This window comes from Lissotriton helveticus, chromosome 6, assembly GCF_964261635.1.
Source record: "Lissotriton helveticus chromosome 6, aLisHel1.1, whole genome shotgun sequence".
NCBI classification, from domain to species: domain Eukaryota; kingdom Metazoa; phylum Chordata; class Amphibia; order Caudata; family Salamandridae; genus Lissotriton; species Lissotriton helveticus.
In genome coordinates, this window is record NC_136067.1 from 891,125,548 (window position 1) to 891,141,550 (window position 16,003).

At 45.4% G+C, this 16,003-nt stretch overlaps 1 protein-coding gene across 2 annotated transcripts in view; it reads left to right on the forward strand.

The window, feature by feature from the left end:
• The window catches only part of LOC144763169 (amine sulfotransferase-like), a 528,038-nt gene that overhangs the window by 192,273 nt on the left and 319,762 nt on the right, over positions 1 to 16,003 (forward strand). For both annotated transcript variants that reach the window (XM_078648509.1, XM_078648508.1), the window contains exon 4: positions 3,734 to 3,942. In XM_078648509.1, the coding sequence (XP_078504635.1) occupies positions 3,734 to 3,942 (209 nt within the window). The remainder of the gene's footprint in view (positions 1 to 3,733; positions 3,943 to 16,003) is intronic.

A 16,003-nucleotide genomic window follows, 5' to 3' on the forward strand; every position in this document is an offset into this window, starting at 1 on the left:
GGATTACAGAGGAGTTTCACTCTGTCTCTTGCTCTGTAAGTTTTGGCACGCACAATCTTTTGGCTATTTTGACATAGTTTGAAATTTCTTGATTGGCTCAGGCCAGAGCACACCTTTACAACTAATTCTGTTATCTTGTTCTATAGACTTTTGCAAGCATAATCACCAGCTAAATTACTATGGTGATTTTATTCAAGCCTTAACATTTGTTAAGCTCTTTAAACGATAAGGGTAACATTTTGAGATATATTAGAATAGGGGGGCATATGTATCTATATCAACAACTATGATTGTTTGAAAATATGTATATGGTAATGCTTGATATAATCAGCTTAGGCATGAATAGAGAATATTATTATAAGCGCACGTTTCAAGGCATGTTTACAAGTCATTAAACCAGACTCTTCCAACTTGTGAAGCTCGCTATGAGATTTCTTCAAACAATTGAAATAATGGGCCACTCCATGAGCCATCTAATAATTGCAAAGCTTTTATCTAAGATCCTTGAGAGAGATTTTAGAATCTTTGCATCAATCATTGAATGTGACAAAGTTTCTGTAATTCCATTTGATCCACTGAATACTGAATGTGGAGATGTGTTAACCTAGCCTCTACATGTAAGATGGTCACTTGAACCAGGTTGTTTCAAAAATCATTTTTAAAATACTGACCCACAGCAAGAGGCATTCCTCTCTTTTTTCAAAACTGTTGCAATGTGACTGCAACCGATATTTATTCACCTTTAGGTTTATATACAACATGTTATGCTAGTCAATCCAATTGCTATACATTCCTGACTATACAGATTAAGGAACTGAGAATTCATGTTTACTTTTCCTTTTTCCTTCTAGTTGATTATTGTTTGAATTGTACAATCTTTTCAATAGCTGCTTCTGTGAATTGAATTTTTATTAACTGTACAATTAATTAAAATCTTTACAGTAAAAGAAGAGGATACGAAAAACTGTGGTTGTAAGCTTCTTTGCTTGATAAAAAATGCACTGGTGTGCCAATTAAAAAAGAAAAAGCGAGCTAAAAAAGAAAGCAGAGTAAAATGAGGGGGTGCGGCGCCCCTATCTAAGTCCCATGTAGATGGCCGTTGACCAATCATGTGTGCCTTGGTGTTAGTCTTGGCGACGGACGTTTCTTTCATGGGAGGGCAATGTCAATGCTACAACGTGGCAGTGTTACTACAGCTATCGTTCGCTGCTTTCGGGCATTGACTTCCCAGGTGTTAAGATGTTTTCGTTATTGGCTTTTAGGGCGAGCCTAATTTGGTGGACAAATTTCGCCAATCTCGCTAGGGTCATTGTGTTGGTGGTTGAGAAACACAAGGCTGATGCTTCGGAGCAGCATTTTATGCTCTGAGTGAGGCAGATTGGGCTCAACAGTCGCCGTCGATCGTTGTCAAAAAAAGGACAGCAGCAGAGGAGGTGCAGCCAAGATTCCCTGGTGTAGGTGCATAACCTACAAGATGTGAGTTCCCCTCTTTGAGCCCATGCGGGGTTGAAGTCTGCTATCCCAAGCGTAGTCAGTCTCATGTATAGAATTTTGCTTCGGGCATGAGTCTCACTTAGGTATGATTGAGCTTTTCCTACCGTGTACGAGTTGTTTAAAGGGTCCAAATGGGGACTTCGATGAAGGGTTTTGTGGTCGAGGTTAAACGAGATTTCATAAACTTGTTTGTTGATGGCTCTCTTCCATGCATTCAGTGGTATGTCCTGCCGCGGAATGTTAAAATACTGAACCACAGCAAGAGGCATTCCTCTCTTTTTTCAAAACTGTTGCAATGTGACTGCAAACGATATTTATTCACCTTTAGGTTTATATACAACATGTTATGCTAGTCAATCCGATTGCTATACATTCCTGAGTATACAGATTAAGGAACTGAGAATTCATGTTTACTTTTCCTTTTTCCTTCTAGTTGATTATTGTTTTAATTGTACAAGCTTTTCAATAGCTCCTTCTGTGTAAACAATCAGAAAATATTATTAGGCTACGGATTCAATCACAATTGGACATTCTTAAATGAATGTTCATAAGTACGTTTTTTAATAACTGTCCTTTTATTCAAACACAACTTTCTAAAAATGTCTTATCTTGGACTGTGTTTCATCCCACAGTGCCTTCTGAAGGTTACAGCTTCAATCGCTTTTTTCACCACTACTTTCTTTAAGGTTGGTGGATTTACCTCTCAGTGTTTTCTGTAGGGTATTGTTTCAACTTTTTTTTGCTCATTGTCAATTAAATCTTTTATAGGGCAAGTCACTGTCTTTTTCTCTTTATTCACTGGTGTGCTGTTTTCTTCTTTAGTTTAAATTTTTATTGATGTATATATTGATTGAATATTTTGCTATTACAGGGGTCACACAACAGCGCATTTTATCGTCCTGAAGATGGTCTAATTAATGCATACACCAACAAGAGCGAAATGTCGACAACCTCATCTATTTCCTTATTGTTTCATTTTACCTTTTGAAAGTGTTTTCTGTTTTATCCAGACTCACTGTTCTGTTCCTCTATTTTTGGTTTGAAATAGATGCGTTCAAGAATGATTCAGAGGTACTAATTGTAGTCAATCTCTTTGTAAACCTCTTTCATTTTTGTTTCAATCTTTTTGTACCCTTTATATCCAAATTATATATTTTGATTATTGAAGAATCCATACCCGTTGCATCAGTGTCTTTTGTAGGTCTTTTGGGAAGAAAATCAAAACTGGAGTAGAGAGTGTTTAACTGCAGGTTACCGGCTGTAACCTTGATATATCACTGTCTGAATTGCCAGACTGAGGGGCCGATTAGGATGGCGGATGGACTTGCGTCCGTCCGCCACCCCAGAGGTGGAGGGACCTTCCGCAGGGGCAGCGGCGGTCCCTCCGTGCAAATTAGGATGTGACCGCCACCCTGGCGGTCACATCCTGTATGTTAAAACTGCATGTGTTACATTTACATGCGGTGCCTGCCGCTTTGAGCATGTAAATGTTGGGGGGTACCATAGGTACCCCCCATGTGCACCCCCCACCCCCCGACACCCTGGGGGCCCGCAACGGGCCCCCAAAAGCCAAAGTCCACATGCTTTTTCACGGCGGAAAAGCCGCCGCGGAAAAGCATGCGTTTGTGCAAATCCTAATTTGGCTGACGGTGTCTGCAAGACACCGTCACCAAATTGCCCTCCTCACACCGCGGATCAGCGGCGGACGGACCTGCCGTCCGCCGCTGGTCCAACCGCACTCCCACCGCTATCCTGATCTGGCGGTGGGTCTTCTATTTCACTGTGGCGGATAATCCGCATACATCGGGCCGGCGGTGGCTTCCGCCGGCCCGGAGTATGCGGATTATCCGCAATCATAATGAGGCCATGAGTGTGCTTAAGTGAATCCCTTTAAGCTTTGCATTACGGCTCCTTTTTTGATTTAGTATTTCTTTGTACAATGTTAAATAAGACTTTGCATTTGCAACATGGTTTGCACTGAATTTTTTAATGCACCATTTCATGTGCATTAAGCCCTGGAAATTTTCACTGTAATATGGGACCTTCCTCTTGCATTTACTCTTAAGACACATGTCAGAATTGCTTCACATCATTTATGTGCACTCAAGTTACAAACAACCTAACAAATACACTTTGTCAATATTGTACTGTAATGCCGAGGGTCATAAAATATTTTTTTGCGCTTTTGCAAAATAGCACATTTGAGGAGAAACTGGAAGCATTTTACTTTGTTTTACAGGAAACATTTTCACTCAACAGGTCATGAGTTTGATTTATAATGAAGGTCACCGCAAGGGAACAGAAAATATAAAAAATATGGAAAGAGTTCCATGGATAGAATACGTCCTAAAGAATGTTGATTATGCCAAATCTCCTTCGCCACGGCTATTTTCCACCAATCTTCCTTATTTCTGGGTTCCTAAGGATCTACGACGCAAAAGAGGAAAGGTTAGTTACTTCAAAGTATATATTAATTGTTCAGTACTTTCAGGCATGAGGGGCATCTTATGAAAGGCGAGTAGCATCGCCACTAGTTTGATTTCCTGTTTTTTTCTTTTTATGTGAAAAGTTTCCATATATGGTTCTTATCCAGCTTCTCGAGTATGCTTAAATGGGAGATTGAGATGTTTTATCACAACAAGAATATGTGTCTTCTTCTGAGTGTCTTGCATTCAGTTTTGTTATAAAGTGACTGACGTTTATTGAAGTCTTTGAGTTATTTCCTTTGCTTTGGTATGTCCCCTCCCCCTTTTTAAAGTTTAAACTTTTTTTTGGACCTGTTCCATGAGGGTGGAAAACTATTGTTGACCTATTTCTACTATTACTATCTTCTGTGTCCAATCTGTTTTCATCCTTTACCATTCTTGCTGTTTGTTACCTGTGATGTGCTGGTGTTTTCCTAATATTATTAGCCTTTAGGTATGTAGGATGACAAGGAGCAGTTGTGTATGGGTAACTCGGAACAAAAAAAGCTGCTGCTAAAAGGTTAACTAACTTCTATTATCCACTGTTAAAAGCATTTTGGAACAAAGTTCTCCTGCTGGCTATTAGAGGTTTATTCAGGTAGATAGAGATTAGTGCACTCCTCAGTGGTATAAATTGAATAGAAGTTAATTAATTACCTATTCCCCGTAAGCCTTTAAACAGTCACCACTTCACTCAGCTAGTTTGAAGAGCTGAGAAAAAGAATGCATGTGTCTTAATCTAAAAAAACAAAAACACGGGGTGTGGCCATGGAAACTGCACAATTGTAAGTGTTTTGAGTTCTCTCCCTGCAGCTCCTCCTGGATCAATATGAGAGTCACCCAGGAGATTGTTATCAGCCCGTGGTGGTGGTGAATGAGGGGTTGAGGATCCAGCATTGCTGTGAATATGGAAGAAAAAGTTTGTGGTTTACCACAGTTTAGGGAGAGGAGGGGGTTCTCCCTACCCTTTTGCACCACAATCACACATAATTACACCCACTAGTATTGGCGCACTGCCTAGGAGTGCCATCACCATACTAGAACAACCACCGAGTGTGTAGTGCTTTTTAAAACATGTCTTAGGCCTGCCACTCTAGCTTGTATTGCAGTTTTAAATTGCCAATTTCGACGTGGCAAAATTAACCTTTTGCCAGGTTCAAACCTCCCTCTTTATTACATATAAGCCACCCCTAAAGTAGGCCCTAAAACAGTCCAGAGGACAGGGTGCATTATATTTAAACAGCAGGATATGTGTTCCTAAGTTGTACATGTCCTGGTAGTGTGAAACACTTAAATTAATTTATTACTACTATAAGACCTCCCTCTCCCACAGGTTAACATTGCGTTACCTTACTACATGTAATACGTGTTAACTTTGATTGGGAAAAGGTAGAAATGTCATGCTTTCACTCAAATGAATAATAATTCAAATGCTCTTTAATGGTAAAGTTGGATTTTAGATTAAAACCATAAAAATGGCACTTTTAGAAAATTAGCAATGTTCTGCCTCCCAGGACAAAAGGAGTGAAGCTGGTCCCTGCACCACTTACATTTCAAAGGGATGCCTAGTGGGCCAGTACACTCCTGGACCTGTGGCTGTTAAAAAAGAAGGTCTGGCTTGTTCCCTGGAGGGCTGCCTTGTTGTTTGAGGTCTGCCTTGTTCTTCAGAGGACTGCTCTGCTCTCTGAGAAAGAAGACTTGACCTGCTTTCTTCATCCCAACCAAACCTGAGTGACTCCAAGGTTCAGTTGGCTGACCTCCTGGTCTGAAAAACAGGGACACACCAAGTTCCAGAAGCCTCCCTGCAATTGTTTAGTTGACCTGCTGCAAATGACTCTGCTTAGACCTGGAACTAGACGTCCCTGACCTCTGCTAGAGTGAGTTCCGGATCCCCAAGAGGTGCCTCCCTGGGTACTTGACCCTTGGCTGACATCAGTTGAGCTCCTCCTGAAGTCTTGAACTCTGTGCATTGGAATTTGAAAAGCAACTTTTTCAGTGTAACTAATCTGGTTCCTGTATCCAGCCCACACTCCATCGCAGTCGGCATGAACCTATGACTTTGTCCCAGTCTACTGCTACCAGATACCCACAGGTAGTGCTTTCTACTTTTTGATGATATTTTTACTTAATCTGTTAAACTGCGTATCTCTGGTTCTATTGTTAGGATTTTGATTGTTTTGGTCTCTTTTTATTTATAAAACACCTCTCTCATTTTCTAAATTGGTGTGGGATTTTTCTTGTGTTGTATATTGACTTTATTACTGTTTATGTGCTGCATAAATTCCTAACACAGAACCTCTAAGTTTAGACAGATGGATTTTGGGCAAGGCTACCAGATGGTTAAGGACAGGTTTAATTTAATGACTTTTTTGATTCACGCCTACTAGGATTATGGTTGATGATTGAAAAGGGTCTTCACCTCCCTTAACCAAACCAAAGACCCAAATTCTTACACAGGGCAATGTGAAATGTGAAAGGGAGGTTGAGACCATACAGGCACCTCAAACAGCCCGGCTGAAAACAACGTGGCAGTACAAAGCGGTAAAAAAGGATTAGTAGTGGGCACACTGAGAAGACTTCCTGGAAGCTCCCATAAAATCATGGGGGCAGAGAAATGAATAGGGGGAGCATAATTCAAAGAGAGATCCCCCTCCTGCAAAATGAAAACTCTGACATACATTAAAAGTGACACACAAGGAGAAGGATGATGTGTGTAATAGGAAAGTAACTCAGAAGTGAAATATATATCTAAAGGCAGCTCAACGTGGTTGTGACCTAAGTGAGGCTGGAGACTGGAGGAGGAATGGGTCAACCTAATAATCAGCATGTGTAATTTAAGGTGAAACAATATACCTGGAACTGATACTTAGACTGAGGGTCTGATCATTCACATCAGCCTGTGAACACATACTTTGTGGTCCTGCTCGGAACTGGTATTTCCAGGAGGCTACATAATACAGGGGATTCTTTAGCAAATCAAGGACTCAGCACAGGTCATTGTGGGACACTGTAAGATAATAGTGTAACCCCCTGAAATCAAAGTCATCTTTGAAGCTGTAATAGCCTCATGGACTGCATCACTGATTGGTGTGTTTGATGGGCTACTATTGGTAAAAACGATCACGTCCACGTGATGGAACATTGCTTGAAGCTTTTGCTGACCTGCTAGAAGAGAGTGAATGTCACCCAAAAACTAATACATCTGCACACAAAGGTTTGCTTCCCTACTTGCAAGCAAATGCCTGTCACACAGAACAAAAGGGGAACCCTTCAATCTGTCATCAACCATGGCCCTCATAAAGACTGTGGGGCAGATTTATGAGGCCCTTGCGCCACGTTTACGCCGCTGTTGCGTCACGCAAGGCGGCGTAAACGTGGCGCATCCCTACGACCGATTTACAATGTGACGCATCTAGGCAGATGCGTCACGTTGTAAAGCCCAGCGCCGCTTGTGGGCGTTCCGGCGCAGGGTGGGCGTTCCAGGGCAGGTGCGCCTCACAAAAGTGGCTGAGTGAAATCTATAAGATTTCACTCAGTCACTTTCAGGCCAATGCTGCGTCAAAACCCTGCGCCTGCTTGAAGCAGGCGTAGGTCTTGACGCAGCATTGCAAAGATGGGGCACCCCCGAGCCTTGCTGGAGCTGCGTCGCGCTTGCGACGCAACTCCAGCAATGCGCCACCTTAACGGCACAGATGCGTCACGCATCTGTGCCGTTTTTGCCCCATGGTGCGCCGCATTGTAAATGCGGCGCACCATGGGTGGCGGAGCAGCGGCGCAAGATAACTGGCCTGGGGATGCGCCAGTTATCATAAATCTGCCCCCTAATTCCTACAGTCACTAAAAGTATTTAAATAGGAATTACATGAAGAACCGAAAAATGACATGGATAAAAATATGCAATACCATTGAACTGATATGAGGCTAAACATTAGAGAACTGCAACAAGATGTTCATGTCTTGTACTCCAGTGGTAGACATGGAATTCAAAATAGATACTGTTGCTAAGTCATCTTATACCTTGGGCACCCCCATTTTTTTGCTGACTGGTACTGGTGGTAACTGACTCTGACTGTACCTTTGCTCTGCCTAACCAGGCCAAGGGACGGTGCTATGCTGAAAACACGCTTAAAATACAGTGAAAACACCTACAAACACTAGGGTACACTATGGGTTAGGGTACCTCTTTGATTGGCATGAATCTCTTATAAGGCCCTAGTACATAATAGGGCAAGGGGTTTGAAGCTACCTTTAATTCCCTAGTATAAAATTGGGCATGACAGTTTAGAGGCCAGTAGCAGTTTCTGAACTTGTATGTGTGCACTGCTGAGAGCCTAAGGTCAGTTTAAAAACAGCCCTGTGTTGCAGGACTGTTTTTAAAAGCAAAGGGTGCTCAAACTCAAGTCAAGTTTGGTGTTTGGGGCACTTACAAATTGATAAAATACAATATTTTGGTATATTGAGTATCTCCTAGGTGCCCTGGGGACAGGGGATCAGGTACTTATAAGGATGACCCTCATAAAACAGGTTTTATATGCCCTGGGGATTGAGAAATTGCACATTTCCCTTCCCTCATTGTAGTAAACTGCTTCCCAAAATTGACTTTTGTGCTAGGAGGACTGGGAGATGAGGTTCTACATTATTTGTATATATTCAGGACCCCTTAAGTCTCCCCTATGAGTCCCAGGGGTGGGGGGTGGGGGTCATGTAGTTATAGCAGTGTCCTTATAAAAGCAGTTTTATAGTCCCTAGTGTTGGAGGAATTGGACATTTCCTTTTCCCCATTGTAGATCCCCAGTCACATAGATTAACATTGCCGAAGTTTATGAATTATTAACTACGGCAAAAGACAACCAAACAATATCATTCAAGGACTATACAGAAAATAAGTCTTTCTTTTCTGTAAGCCAAAATTCAGCCTACCAGTGGTCTCCCCTGATTGGTCAGAGTTAAGTGTATTAGCAAGGCTGATTTGATGCAGTGATAAGTGGCACCCGGAGTGAGCACTCAGAGCTATCTGGGAGAAAGGGGTTCTGCTACACAGGAAGGCCAGAGCAAAGGCAAGGGTCATAAACCATGAGCTTCAAAGGAAAAAGGGCACAGGCAGAAGAAGCCAGGCCCATCTACACCTATCCACTCTGAACCCAGCCTGATGGCAGGCTTAATGGAGGAATGTACAGGTGCCAGGGGAAGGGAGACCTATGGAGATGAACCATCCTGGAGGTTGGTTTAGCTAACTTTTGCCTCTCCGCTGGAACTTCAGCCATATTACATTTTGAAAGAATAGTGCTTTCTGGGAGACCATTGTACCACTCTTTGGAGGAAATGGTCATGCTCTGGGGTGTTGCCCTACACCTCATTGGACAGGAGTGGTGCCCTCTTGCTTGAGCCCAGAGAACACAGAATAAGAATCTAAGAGGGGCAGAGCCTCTCAGATCTGCTGCTTGAAGCAAGAGAAGAACATAGGTCCATGCTGGAAGTTTGAATTCAGCAACAAGACCCTGCACTCAGTTTGACTGTGCCTGCTGCACAATCAGGAACTAAAGCCCTGTGGCCCAAACAAGCTGTAAAAGGACTAAAGAGTGGACTCCCTGCAAGCTACAGGTTAATAGAGCTCACCTGGACCATCACCACCAGGAATCGCCAGCCTGGAGTTCTTCCAGTCGATTTGTAAGGTTTGGTCCAAGTGGATTGTGGGATTGAAGGCCCAAACCTTAAAGGACCATATTGGAGCTTCCAGACCCTTGGAGTACGTTTTGAACACTTTGAGACCCTCTGGGGAACTTCAGGAAGAAGTTCCAGAGGTTTGGAGAACTTTGGAGCAACTTTGGAAGAAAACTTTAGAGTTTGACTGGGGATAAGCTGAAACCCAAGCCAGTGAATTCTCACTGAAGCTGGCCTAGTGAAGAGCATTGAGGGACCCCTGAAGAAAAAGCTAAGTTAAAGTTTCTAAGTCCGAACATTGGAGATGTGACCGGGACCAACGGTGAGAGTTAGGCCGTCCACCTTAAACCACTCGCCGGCATGGATCTCTGGTTCTTCCCGCTAGAAATCTGCGGAGGGCTGATATTCCATAACTTTGACTGGGGGCTAGTCACAAGGTAAGCAGGTGAACCCTTGCCAAATCTGGACTGGCTGAGAGCTTGGAGGGACCCCGGGAAGTAAAGCTCCAGAAACGTTTTTAAGTAAGAAGGTAAAAACATGGCCAAAGACATACCGCGAGGGGTGGCCATGCAGGGCTCCATCACGGTCAGCCTGAAACGTTGCCTTTGTGCTGATCTAGTCGAACCAGATGTGCCAGTAGGTGCTATAGGTTTATATGTGCTATATAGTGCGAAATATTTAAATAATCATATCTCCGGCTCCCTCCATTGGATTCTTCTCGAGTTGGTGTCATTCTAAAGATACAAATATTGCCTATTTCTATAAATTGGTGTGGGATTTGTATTGTCTGGTGTGTCTCAATTATTTACTGAATTGTGGTTTTAAAATGCTTTACATACCTGTCTTTGAAGTTAAGCCTGCCTGCTCAGAGTCAAGCTACCGAGGGTTGAGCATGAGAATAATCTTCCAAGACCAATTGTGAGCCCTAGACTGTGTTAGTGTCCTTATTGCCAATGGAAGATATATATTTGACACTACTAATAATCCCCTTTACAATATACACATATTCACTATTCCTAAAAATGGGCACAAAGTGTTCTTTTGGTTGAAGACTAAAAAGAATTTAGAAATACAGAGAATCAGTGGCATGTATTACATTTAAGTAAGACAACAAAGGGCGTGGCTTTGCAGCCACCGATGGCAGATGCATGAGTTATGTGCTCTGTGCCGGCCCAACTTCAATCCTGCATTTCTCCCGACAGACCTGGCCCACCACAAACGGCCGCAGAAGCAGAGAGCCCTGCCGGAAATCCCTGTGGGGCTGAAGGAGTGTCGGAATCCACGAAAGCAACAGGCCGTGATCTGGACTAGGGCAGCATCATAATGATGGCCAGGGTCTTCTGAGCCGTGGGGCTGAGGCAGTTTTGGGAGTTGGAGGAAGGCAGGGGCCACCCACAGCTGCGAGGTCTCGGAGCAGTTTGCCAGGTGGCAGGAAGCTGGTGGTCTCTGCAGTGGGGGCAACGTATTGCTGAAGTCCAGCTAGTGCGGGACCCTCCCATCATGGAGGCCTGACCTGAGGGGCCTGGTTGCTGACCTGCTGAGGGAGAGGACTGGTGTCATGCAAACCTCATTGGCCGCGATTAGAGACAGCTGTGACACGGGAAGTGCAGTGAGTGTGGATGGCCCACGCTACGAGAGATACTTGGGGCCTAGTTCGAGGCCCAGCGGGAGGTGTAATGATGTGGCTTGATGGTGGGAGGCCCCAGAGTGGATGACTGACCCAGCTCCAGGGGGCCTAATGGTTGATCTGGGGTGGATTGCGGGAGGAACCCTGCATCCCTGTAGTCTTGTACTGGGAGAAATAGCAGTGAGGGGGCTTGTAAAGCAGGACAGACTCCGGGCCTAGTTTGGCGCCCAGTGAACAGTGTGGGGGGAGATTTCTCTCTTAGAATCATTTGGCCTGAGCTCCTTGGCACGCTCCTCCATTCCATATATGTGTAGACACATACCCAGCACTGCAAGATAAAGGGTATTGGCACCCAGGCAATAGATCCTGGAGTGTACTTGGTGCAGGAACACCACCAACACCAGACTATGCTGCTGCTGGGCTACCCCATGGGCTATCCCCTGCCTAGGGCACAGCCCTATAAGAACTCCAACTGAATTTTATTGGGGGATTTCCGACCTGGGACACTTTGCGGAGAGTATTCTTTTTCCTCTGTGGGCAACCACCCCTCCTGCTGCGAGGCTCTGTGAATGGGCCCTGGACTCAACCCCGGATGGAGCGATAAAATTGCTCAGTGAGGTGGCCCTTTGGGGATCACCCCTGAGACTCTCATGCTCCAGGGCTGTGTCTGTGGTGACCTGGGCTCTAGCTGTTGACTAGTGGATTTACCAGTCCACCATATCACTGAGAACCAAGTCTACGGAAGCAACACTTGAACTGCCTACACACTCCTATCCCTAGTCGCCGTTCCCTGAGGCAATATCCGAGTGAGGTGGGCAAGGCTAAGATGAAAACAACTGGAGCAATACCAGATCAGGACAATCAACCAGCAGACCCAAGACAGGGGAAAACCAAGCAATTGACTGGGGCAGACCCAGTGCAGCGACAGATGACCAAAATATTGGAAGCTATTGCGGATAATAAAGCGACTCTACACCAGGACATTAGCACTGTGTCAGTGTGGCTGGGGCTTCTTTGGGCAGACATCAGAATTTGGCAGAGAGGGTAAAAAGAGCGGAGTCCTCTCTTGCAGATCTTCACCCTACACATGTACTATCGCTCCAGGTCACGGAGCTCTCCTATAGAGCCTGCACATTAGTACATAGGGCTTAAGATGCACAAAGCTGCAATCGAAGGAACAACATGAGAATGGTGGTCCTACCCAAAGGAATGGACGGCAGAGGCATGGTGGCCTTCCTTAAACCGTGGCTCTATTCTGTTGTTGCACCAGAGAGCCTTTCACCATTTTACACCCTCGAGAGGGCTCCCCACGGCTGGTCATCGGCGGACTCCTACATTTCAGAGACAGGAATATATTACTCCAAAAGTCTCAGACCAAATGCCCATTTATTGGAAACAATTGCAATGTCTCCATATTCCCTGATTCTATCATTGAAGTCCAACGGTGGCGAGCCTCTTTTCTCAAGGAAGGCCTACAATACTCCTTGATGTTCCCTGCCTGACTTCGTATTGTGTTGGATGGGAAGACACACTTTTGTGACGACCCCAAGATGGTGTGGGAGTGGCTGGAGGCCTATAAGTCTGGAGGTCTTCCCCCTAGGGCAAGGACCAAAAAGGGGCCCACCGAAGGAACCAAATCTGTCACAAATCGAGAAGGAGAGGGCGGCGGCACCCCAGACAGTGGCGAGATTATGCAGACTACAGGAGCTGATTCAGAAATCACATCCAACTCAGGGAAGGGGACGAGGATCTCAGACTTTGACTCCTCCCATGAGGACAGTGTCATTTTTCCAATAGTGACCCCAGGGACGGCAGATGACATCATCTGAATAAACAGAATGCACAACATTGCATCGGCCTCTCTCTGGAATGTGATGAGCTAGACAAGATTGCCCTATGGTGTCAGTGATTTGGATCAGTTTGGGCCCGGATGACTTGAGCGAGAGTCTGTTTCTTTAAAGTCTGGCTTCGCCCTACATTAGCACGACTCCTTTACAGGGTTCGAATCCTTTCAACAAAACTGATGCCCTACCCACATTTTAGCCCCAAGGCTGTTGCCAGACTGGTCTGGGATCGGGGAGTTGAATGCGGGTGTTTTATTCAGCGTTTGGTTTATCACAGTTTGCAGGATTGGCAAAGTACTCACTATTGGGGAGCGGGGTGGAGGGGGCTGAGATGAGGACAATGTTTGGATGAGTATGTCTCATCATGACACCCATACATAATACACCGAAAATGTTGACATGGAACATATGGGGGATGGGTTCAGCAGTGAAGAGGCACAATGTGCACAGATTTCTTAGGCGACGGGTATACAGATAGCTCTGCTGCAATCGACGCACCTCCTGTCCGGAGAAGTGGAGACACTACGCAGAAGATAGAGAGGGCAGATTTTCACAACCTCTTACTCTGCCTATGGGCGTGGGTGTTAATCTAGGTGCAGGCAGGGGCCCCTTTGAGCAAATACACACTTTGATAGATAAAGAGGGCAGGTACGTGTTGATCAGTGGGAAACTGCCTGGCAGAGACCTAACACTTGGTAGTGTATATGCCCCTAACCAAGATCAGACTTTCTTCCATGACCTCTCAGCCCCTATGGCTATCCTGATGACAGAGTCTATATTATTGGGCGAGATTTTAATTGTGTAGCAGATACCTCACGGGACCGCTCACACCTACCCCTACCTGCAGCCCAAGCCCACAGCACAGTGGCTGGATTCCGGGATTGGATAACCACTGGGGATTAAATGATATTTAGAGGACACAATATGTGGAAGATAGGGACTACTCTTTCGACTACCCCATACACCAACTATATATACACTATTAGATGTCTTTTTATGCTCTCCTAATCTTAGTAGTTTAATCACACACACTGAATACCTGGGATGCACCCTCTTCATGCCAGATAGACAACATCCACTAGACTTGAGAGGAGTAGATGAGGTGATAGCTATAGGAAAAGGAACACTACACATTCATTCCTGTTACTCTTTTTCCCTCTTCAATGCACTAGAATGAATGGGTACGATATGGTGAGTTAACTGAAAAATTAACAAGGAACCAAAAGTGTATCCCTGGCCCTCCACCCCTGTGAGTTACTCCTCCTGACTGATCACGTGAACTACTGTAGTGACTGGCACCCCTGCATGCTTTTTTACGTTTATGTTTTTTGGGTTGATCTCAGTTTTATTAAACATCAAACAGAGGGCACTTCTGCGGATACCTCCCTCCAAGGGGGTTGATCCAAATATGAGAAGGCAAATGCACAAGAGACAGAAACTGTAGACTATGCTGTTATATTGTATCAAACAAGAGTCAACTTGTGAAAGGGAAAGGAGTACAGGAGGAGAAGGAGCTTGTTCAAGAGGTCCAGAAGCCCATGCTCCTATCAAGAGTCATGGAATTAAACAATAGGGCTAATGGTCCTGAGAGGAAAGAAAGGAGGAAAGTGGCACAATCGCTCAGAATGTGGAGAGTGTCTGGGCCAGAGTACTGGAACAGGACAGTCAGTGGGACTGTTTATATTGCCGTCCCACAACCCCTAGAGGATGTCATGCTTTATCATCGGGTGGTGCTCCTTGTTGGGCCGGTGCTGCAATGCCCAACGGGTACCCCGAAGGGTCACTTTAGCATAGATCTTTTATAAGGCTGTCATAAGATGATAAGATGAGTGCAAGTGAAGTGGGTTGTGATTAAGGGTGGGCGGCCAGCTACGCTCCGTGCACGGAGTGCACGGAGTGCCGTCTCCTACGCATTTTGCGTAGCAGGCGTAGCCAGGCGGCACTACGCGCGCTCCGCAGACGGTGCGTAGCCGGCCGCCACCCGCCTCCCTCCCGCCCTCCCTAAATACATAAATAAAAGTATAAAAAGCTTTTAAAAACACTTACCTTGTCTGCCGCGTCCCCGGGGCTCCCTCTCGCCGTCCCGCGATTCGCGCCGCCATTTTGGATCCTAATGCGCATGCGCGAGCGGCCGCGCATGCGCATTTCTCATGAGGAATGCGCATGCGCGGCCGCCCGCGCATGCGCATTAGGATCCGAATCGGTGGCGGCGCGAATCGCGGGACGGCGAGAGGGAGCCCCGCGGACGCGGCAGACAAGGTAAGTGTTTTTAAAAGCTTTTTATACTTTTATTTATGTATTTAGGGAGGGCGGGAGGGAGTCGGGCGGCGCGGAGTGGGGCTACGCGGAGTGCGCGGATGGGCGTAGTTGTGTGCCCACTTCGCGTAGCTCCGCGGAGCCCCACTCCGCACACTACGCCCAGGGTTTGTTGTGATGTGATGTGGGCGTGGATTGAAAGATAAAACTGGTAAGGGAGATCCAACGCTTTACTTTAATGATAGGATTGCTCTTCCAGGGATAAAAAACCTATGGAAGGTTAGTGCTACCTCTGGGTTTAGTAGGAACCCGGGTAGTCTGAGTGTTGAGATCGAGTAGAGAACCTTTTTTACCATCTCGAGAGAGAGACCTATTTATGGTCACTCCTTCATGAGTGTGTCAACATGTTTCACCCCTGAGTTGGTCATAAAGATTCAGGGCGCTACATCAGGACAAAAAAACCATATAGTGAATAAACTACCCCACACTGAGTGGTGCCCCTTGGTGCTACCTATTGTGTGTGTGTTTTTACGGGTCCGACCTAGAGTTTGTTGGACTCCAGCATCATCAGGTGACACAGAGGTGCCACGTTGTACGTGTGCTATAATTTTGGCATGCGGACAGCTCGTCTGCACCTACCCGGCTCTGCGTTCCTG